Here is a 9,671-nt window from a genome sequence, read left to right on the forward strand (position 1 = left end):
CGGCATGACTTTATCAGATGACAATACTAATACTAAAATAAGGCTTGCGCATAGTTATATACTTTAATTCAGTCAAGGACCCGTGAGATCACGGGTGTGTTCTAGTTTATAATAATGATGACTAAAGTGTTATTCCTATGTCTGGTATCTAAATGAATAAACATGGATGTGTTTATTAAAATTTTTGTTAAAACCTGCCTCATATTCATATGCATATCTCCAGTTAGGAACAATACTTGTAGATTAGGTTATGCTGTCTTTTCATTATACCCGAAGTATCGTTTTGTGACGTTTATTTGATGAATTCGTATTTGAGGTTATATATGATTAAACAAATGTAGTTCTGTTAACAAAAGACTCAATATCAGGGCAAATGTTTATACAGAAAGATGAGTATGGTTTTCTTGTGTCGAATCTATTTCACTTTGAGTAAATAAAATATGCTTAAACTAAAAAGAAAATTTATTATTTTACTTGTGTTCAAAGTTTTAACTATCTTATTTATTTCTGAAAAGTTTTCAAATATACAAATTTCTACTTTTAAAAGATAAACATATGCTACGGTCTGGTTATAATAGAGGAAAAATACAGTGTACTGTTTTGTCAGTTATCACACATTTACAAATACTGACACCACAAACATCTTTAGTTTTTCGTCACATGTTTTCTTTAAAATATTGTGGTGGCCAAGGTGGACACGGCGGACAGTATCCAATCGATAATAACTTTAATGATTGGATAATCCAACTCAAGACAAAATGTGCTGCATATGTTCCCAAAATACACAAACACATACACGACATTGAATAGCGTAGCAAGAGAGGTGTTAAATACGAGTGGTTCATAATCAAAGAGATCAGAACATCCATTTGAACAGTTAAAACACTCGCTTGTCACATCGCAACATTTTTGAGCTCCCATTGGTTTTTCAGGGTCCACAAGTGGACAGTAGTGAAAAGTACAAATTCCACAAAATACCTTACAAAACCACGGTTCAGTATAGCATTGACACATATCGCAGATGCATTTCTTTCCACAAATCCAACAGCCACAAATAAGGCATTCGTATCTACAAAAAAAGAATATTTGTTTACACAAATTCAACAGCTAAACATAAGGCATTCGTATCTACAAAAAAGAATATTTGTTTACACAAATTCAACAGCTAAACATAAGGCATTCGTATCTACAAAAAAGAATATTTGTTTACACAAATCCAACAGCTAAACATAAGGCATTCGTATCTACAAAAAAGAACATTCGTTTACACAAATCCAACAGCTAAACATAAAGCATTCATATTTACAAAAAAGTACAGTTGTTTACACAAATCTTATACCTTGTTCTGATATTTATTAGAAGGTCATAATATTATCAGGCACCAACATTAATCTATTATGGTTGTATGGTATTGATAAAGTAATCTTACAACCTATTTTCATTTAATCTTTTCTTTTGAATTAAACAATTGAATTAGATTTTTAACTCGTACTAAAATTTTGCGAAGCTGCAATTTCTTTCGAAGTATATATTTAAACAACACTGAAGAAGGTGAAAAATATAAAGTTGCGACGATTGTTATATTGTTTGATTTTAAGAACGTATAAATCCAACACGTCAACTAAAAAAAGTTTACCTTCTCTCTAAAATTGTGCAATATCTTTTATATAATCATTTAAGGTAAATACGTTAATAAAATGAAAGCATTTTCAATTTTTAAATAACTTCAATAGACAGGAAACGGTTATTTGTTTTATTTTGTTTTATTTTGTTCAACTGACATTCATGATGGCGAGGTACATGGCAACGAGCATATCATTTATGTTATGATTTGGTGCGTACGGTGCGATTTTTTAATGTTGTACGCGTAAGATAAAAACAAACAAAAAAGAGAAAAAAAAAAGATATGTCAGGGATGTATAAAGACTCCAAAAGATATATTAGAACAATAAACCGCTTTTCTGCATTTAACTTCGTCCTAAACGCTTAAAACAATAAAATAAAAGCCATGGATGTAAAAATACTACCGGACCTCGATTATCAGGAGAAAGTAAGACTCAAATCAAATGTTAACCATTTTTTGATTCAAATCAAATGTTAACCATTTTTTAATTCAAATCATATGTTAACCATATTTTCTTATATTCTTTTACTTGCTAAATGTAAAACAATTAACATACCGATGGAAGCAGCATAAACAGGGACAAAGGCATTTGAAGAGACATCTTATACAGCCAACACACTTTCCTCCTCCACCACCGCTGCAACATCCGGGTTTGTCATCTTCCTCAACTTCTTCTTCACACATTAGAGAACATGTAAGATAACGAAAAGCATTGTTCAAAAGTGCAATACCTCCATTAGCGGCAGACCAAATACGTTTAGATAGATGTTTACCCTTTAAATCCTTGCTACAAAGAGATACACACGCATCTTGGTAACGGAGGAGAAGAAGTCCTTGTGGAATTTCTATGAATAAAACAGAATAAAGAGTTTCTGTCCTACCATCCAGTAATTTTTTAGGATATTTCAAAATCTTATCCCTCATTTTCTTCTGAGTGCTATCATTGCCTTCAACCGCTTGCTTTTTCTCCCTCATGAACTGAACCTCGCTGTAAATTTGGAAGATGATATTAGCCAGCTGGATCACTGAGAGAACTGTCCCCGCAATGGTAAAATACTTATACTTCTCTGCGATATCTTCTCTACTTGTGCATTCTTTTATAGGTTGTGGTGTAAAACCGTTATAACCAGAAATATCTGAGATAATGTCGGAGGGTGTTGTCATATCATTAGACTGCATCCAGTCCAATACACAGTCTGTGATGACCAATATAGCTGAGCAAACTCTGGTAAGGATAACACGAATTGAATCTCGTTTTGTCTTTCGATGCTTTTTGTTTTCCCCCTCTCGTGCACCGTCCATTGTAGGAGAACAAGGTGGCATAACATATATTCCATGATTGCATGGATTAGCCATACCTGGTTGTTCCATTGCTTGGGGGTTGTTATAGTGATAACCATGGTCCATTCTGTTAGTAGGATATTGTTCGATTGATTGGATTGATGGGGGTCTATGTGTATATCCTTCATTTACATGAGCCCTTTCCATCATTTCACTGGATGTCGTTTGCACTTGGGTTTCGTCCATTGAAGAAATTGACGGTGACTCGACATACGGTCCTCCACTAGATGGGTTACCCATCCCTGATTGTTCTATTGCCTGGGTGTTGTCACTGTGATAAGAATGGTCCAATCTGTCATTGGGATATTGGTCGATTGATTGGATTGATGGTGGATTGTGCCTATATCCCCCATTTACAAAAGATGTTTCCCTCATTTCTGTGGACATTCCATACTGTGCTGAACCGCCATAACCATGTCCTGTTGCAGAATACTGGGCTGGAGCATGTCCCCTATAAACAACAGAACGTTGTTCACTTCTGGTGTGTGCTTCAAACGATGAATTAGGATAACTATGCATATTACAATTAATTTGAACAAGACACAAAACTATCCTGTGCTTTCTGTGTGAACTGTCGGTATTTGCCTTATCTGAACGTCTTTATTATCTACCTTGTGCTTTTTGTGTGTACGGAGTTAGTCTCATCGAAACGTCTTTGTTATCTGCGTTTAAGGTATTGAACTTTAGTTATGAGAATATTATGTAATCATGTCAAGTTGTGTAATTTTTTATCTTTTTATTTGTACTTGCTTAGGTACATGACTGTAAAATTTGTATTGGTTTTACGATATTGTAAAGAGAGCTGAGCAAACTATTTATTTCAACAAACTTTATAATTTAAAAAGAATAATGTTTGGTAAAATCCAGATCTTGTGATGTATGCTTTACCACAACGCTTTGACCTCACGATACGAGAGCGATTTGATTGAAAATTGGTATTATGAAACTAAAAGTAAGAAGTGTAATGTTAAAGATTATAAAACAGTAAAATTAGTTTGTTATTTCGATAGTACCCTTTTAGATATACTTTTTTTTATGTTTATACACGTACTTTTAAAGAATAATGTGGGGGAAAATTATAAATGAGAAGAACATCGACTTTGTCATATCTGTACACTGCAGCAAACTGTAGTTCACATTTGTATCCGCTTCTGCACCTCATTCACTATTCATACTGTCTATTTAACTTTTCTGAATCTTCAACATAAACTGTTTGTTTTATGATTTTTTTAGGAATGGGGGTGGGGGTGTTCGGGGTCATATAGAAAAAAAATCAGGAACCAGGTATTTTTGTGTGAGTTTTTCTTGCAGTACTTCTATTTTATAATAACTTCTAAGGAAACATTTTTATATTTTTTGTATCTGTTGTTGTGACGAATACTGTATACATAAGAAAGTATTCTTCATATATGAATACCTTCTTTCTGAACAAGTTACATCATATTATCAAATTTGAAACTGACCACAGGAATATTGTAACAGAAAGTTAAGTTTTCTAGTCTAGTACATGCATTAAAATTTTCTAAATAGAAATATCAAAATTTGCTTTACTTCTAGAATGTAATAATTTTACAGGAACATAAGATAAAACAAATAAAAAATCAACTCTTTGGATGCAGAATTATTAGTTTTATAAAATTTCTATGATATATTTCAAATGTTTTTAAAATCATAAAGAGCATTCAGTTATCTTTCGCTTTTCCCTCAAACAGACATTTTCGAAACACACGTATGTAAGTTAATGAAGCTTAACAGTATGTAGAATTTTATTCAATATACCTTGTACATTCAATGATTAAGTGGTAAACATTTAGTGTGTCTTTAGTTTGATATCACTAAATTACAATTACAATACAATCACTTCAGTAGGTAACACTGAATACGTAATTGTTATGATGAACAGTATCAGGACTTGAAAACAAAGGAGTAGGTCCGGTAAGGACCGATTTTGGCCTCAAATTTCAGGTTGATCAGACGAAAGATTTTGACCACTTTTTTAACACTTAAGTGTCTATTTCATTTGAATCAATTAGTTTATGTGAAAGATATTAACTGATTTAGACATTAAAAACGACCCGATTCAAGCTAAAATATGAAAAATCTACAAAATATGCCGAAAAATGTCACTTTTCAGATGGTTTTTGTCAAATATGAAAGTGGCCGCATTCGTGTTCATCCTCAACCTTTATATAGGTTATGTATTATCATAAATACAACTTACATTTTAATATTAAGGATGAACACGAATGCGGCCACTTTCGTTTTACACGAACACTGTCTAAAATTTAACTAAAATGCTAGAATTGTGAAGATTTCAGTAATTTAGCATGACTTAATGGTGCTAGTACCCTATATATGTGCATTGTATTGTCAAAAACAGTCCATATTTATGTAGCAGAAGCATTCTACTGTCCAATAAATAACTAAAAGTTTACATTTTAACAATTTGTAAAACTGTTTTATTTTGGGGCCAAAAAGGGGTCTTATTGGACTTACTCCTTTAAATATCACAAGAAGCGTTGGTATTGCTACCATCAGGCAAAGTTTCATAAATATGTATGGTCATTGTTCTACATAAGAATGATATTGCTATACTGAAAAGTGAGTTTAAATAATTTAAAACCATCGATCCTATTGATACAAAAGTGTATATGAACTTATTTAACAACGACTGAACTCGAAACTGCTACCGAACATCACAAGATCCAAACTCTGTTCGTCTGTCTGAATTACTCAGGAAACTTTGGAAATATTTTTATATCCGCATTCTGTGAATATTCACAATTTTGCGTTGCTGACTAGTGTTCTCGTATATAAGCACGTAAAAATTCAACTCAAAGAATTTCTGAAGAACCTTATTTGATCTATGAGTTTGAATGTCCCTATAGTATCTTTCGCCCCTCTTTCATGATAATAGCGGTCAAGAATTGTCCAGATTTCTTATGTAAGTTGAAACAATTAGGTGAACTGTGAGCTGCAGTTTTTTTATAATACCCCACCTTTAAAAAAAATTGAAAAAAATAACTTGAAGTGCGACAAAAAACGCTTCACATGAAGTATGATACGAATTAAATCGGGAAACTCTGATTAGAAATTCAAAAGAAAAACACAATTTAAATTTCATACTTGATATGTGTTCAAAAATTGAAGAATTCAGTAAACAATAAGTTGATTGATGATGAATCTAAATATATATTGCACGTTAAAGCATGTCCACACGAAGCATAATAAAATTATTATAATTAATAATTTGATTCAAGAACTCAATCTAACCATAAGGGAACTTTTGTCACCAGAGATTACACATGTTTCTTATATACATATAAGTACTGTCCTTTTGTATTCCATTATATATTAACTAGGATTTAAAAGAGATCGAGGTTTTAAAATGCTAAGGAACGTTATTGATTTAATATTTTATCACCTTTATCTCTTAATAATGAACTGACATGCATGTATGTTTGTACACCGCTTAATGTGGACGTTTTCAATCGCACAAAACTTTAAATCGTATTTATCATTAAGAACATTGCACATAACCTTCTCCCTAGGAAAAAGAAGAACAGATTGAAGGGTAAATACTTAACTATGTGCGACAGGAGAAAAGCGGACACAGTGGTGATACAGCAAAAATTATTGTAAGGTTGTTCGGTAGTATTTTAATCCGGAATTGAGGTTTTTCATTTTTGTACCCTTAAGTCTTTGTGTCTAAACAATGCAACTGAAAAGAAAAAAAACAGTATCTTCAAAACTTAAGAAGAATCAAGTGTAGAAATATATGAAATAATTTACAAACAGGTGGAAATTTTTTTTTAAAGATTTTTCAAAATTTTGCATTCAATGAATGATAAAAGACATACAACACCAGTTGCCTTAGATTTAAAAAGATATCTTTACATAGAAATATGATATTTAACAATATAGTATGGCATGGTATTGGTTGCAAAAATTTGATATTTTTCATTTAAATACAATATTTCAAATTTAGTATAATTCTTCATTTTTAAAAATGCAATATTTTTTATTTGAATAGTATATTTTTTAATTTCAATGCAATATTTTTTATTCCAGTGGTATAATTTGTCTTTTAAATGCAATACTTTTTTTTATTGAAATTGTATATATTTTTTTATTTAAATGCAATATTTGGTATAATTTGTCATTTTGTTTTGGTCATGTTTAGAAAGAAAGGGGCGAAATCCAAACAATTACCGACCAATCACAAACGTTGTTGCAAATTTAACCTTATGACGACAAAGAATTTTCCATAGTGCAATTATTATATATACATATACTACTATACCAATTGAATGAAAAATATTGCATTTGAATGACAAATTATACCATTTGATTAAAAAATATTGCATTTAAATGAAAAAATATACAATTCAAATAAAAAATATTGCATTTGAATAAAAATGTTGCATTTAAATGAAAAAATATACCATTCAAATAAAAAAAAATATTGCATTTACATGAAGAAATATACCAATAAAATTTAAATTATTGCATTTAAATGAAAAAATATACCAATTAAATTAAAATCATTGCATACAAATGAAAAATATCAAATTTTTGCAACCAATACCATGCCATAATAGGGTCCAAAATCCCTTCATTTGCAGTAATTTGATATCAAATATGTTAATAGTAAATGTGAGTATTTTAAAATTTGTTCTTTCTCAGAACATGAAGAATAATTTAAACTACCGGATTTATTTCCACAAAATCTTCCTATGCACTTATTTCCACTTCCTTAAACAGATAGAGGAATGTTTAATTATGATTATATAAAAAGATTAATACAGCGAATTGTTGATAAGTGTAATCTCAAAATGTTAAATTATTTGTTGAGATGATTGTCTTTCGCCGAAATGATGATCATATTCTAAGTATTGAATCTATCAGGTATATTTGTATCTAGTCTTATGTGTACTTTCGGTCATAATGTATGCATGTTACTAGTACCTAATACGATATATATATGGGTTAAGTAAATTCTACATAGGATAAACTCATCATAGATACGCCAGACGCACGTTTCGTCTATAAAAGACTCATCAGTGACGCTCGAATCAAAAAATGTAAAAAAGGCCAAATAAAGTACGAAGTTGAAGAGCAATGAGGACCCAAAATTCCTAAAAGTTTTGCCAAATACAGCTAAGGTAATCTATGAAAGTTTAAATATGAATTTACTGATCCCATGTTTATCGTATTAGGTCATTAGTGCACTGTGTAACGTATTTATTACATTCCAGCTCCTTTGTTCTAACATGGGTGATCTGAGCCGAATCACCCCTACCAGATAACTCCAGTTTGAGTATCTTTGTTATTGATGCTTTCCTTTGTTCTGTAACATTTTGGCGGGAATGTCAAATCCACTATAAAACTTATAATTAAATATACAATTATACGGAAAAGACTATCTATCAAAATTCACGTAGAAAAAATCCAGTGTATATGCTGGGATTCGAGCTCAAGACCTTTAGCATATCAAGCCACGACACAACCACTACACCAGGATGACTGGATACAAACTATCAGTAATTTAACATACCTAAAGGAAGCAAGATATTTTTATAAGTGGGGAGAGTTGACAGACCTTTATGCAGTGGGGTTTAAACCCTTTTCGTTAATAAGTAAGTTGTCAGTGATTTTTCAGTTTGATTTTACGCTTTTTCAAATGTGGGGCGAGTCGGTAAACAAGAGTGGGGCGATTTTGTTTCATAAAGTGGCGATATAGGTTGGACCGATTGGCCAGTGGGGCGAGTTTACATTGTTTGATATCTACTCATCGTGTTCGGGGTCAAAAAGGGTATAAATCATATAGTAATGTATAAAAGAGGGACGAAAGATACCAAAGGGACAGTCAAACTCATAAATCTAAAACAAACTGACAACGCCATGGCTAAAAATGAAAAAGACAAACAGAAAAACAATAGTACACATGACACAACATAGAAAACTAAAGAATAAACAACACGAACCCCACCAAAAACTAGGGGTGATCTCAGATGCTCCGGAAGGGTAAGCAGATCCTGCTCCACATGTGGCACCCGTCGTGTTGCTTATGTGATTACAAATCCGGTAAATTGTCTAAACTAGATTTTATGAATTGTAAATGGTTTTTCGTCTAATCTAAAACAGCTGGTATGTAAAATAGTTATCCCACTCGGACTTAGTGTGTCAGTATTTGATCACCCTCTGGCCTCCGGCCATCGGGGTGATCTTATACAGACACACCGCGTCATCGTGGGATAACTATTAATTACCGACCATTTTAACATCTGACATTAAGATAAGTGGCATATCAAATTGACAAAATCTTCAATATACAGAACCTACTCCTATAAGTCTTTACAAAAACAAATGCCAACAATGTTTTCTGCATTTATTTCAATCGTTCTTTTTTCAAATGTTTCCTCAACTACCACTACCAACCATGTATTAGAATAAGCCACGCCTACTTACCCCTTACAAAATATAAACGTCTCCACGCGGTCGCTTTTAACCAATTATATTCAAAGATGTTTAGGGTAATATTGATATGTTGTACTAACATGGTTGCATGTCGTATACTTGCCGGTAGTCTGGGACAAATTTTTGTTCTCCATGTCAATCTCGATATTTTGAATTTAGATGCCATTTTGAGTAGCCGAATTTAACTTCCTGCTACCTTTTCATTCAAAAACACCAAAAAATAAAA

At 32.0% G+C, this 9,671-nt stretch overlaps 1 protein-coding gene across 1 annotated transcript; it reads right to left on the reverse strand.

Moving 5' to 3' along the window:
• Window positions 1-1,186: 1,186 nt before the first annotated feature.
• Window positions 1,187-3,611, reverse strand: LOC139518665 (uncharacterized). Its single transcript, XM_071310137.1, has 2 exons — window positions 2,181-3,611; window positions 1,187-1,244 (listed from the first exon to the last, which is right to left on the reverse strand). The coding sequence occupies exons 1-2, from the start codon at window positions 3,482-3,484 to the stop codon at window positions 1,187-1,189; spliced, it is 1,362 nt and encodes a 453-aa protein (XP_071166238.1). The 5' UTR covers window positions 3,485-3,611.
• Between the last annotated feature and the right edge of the window lie 6,060 nt (window positions 3,612-9,671).

This window comes from Mytilus edulis, chromosome 4 (genome assembly GCF_963676685.1).
Source record: "Mytilus edulis chromosome 4, xbMytEdul2.2, whole genome shotgun sequence".
Classification (NCBI taxonomy): Eukaryota; Metazoa; Mollusca; class Bivalvia; order Mytilida; family Mytilidae; genus Mytilus; species Mytilus edulis.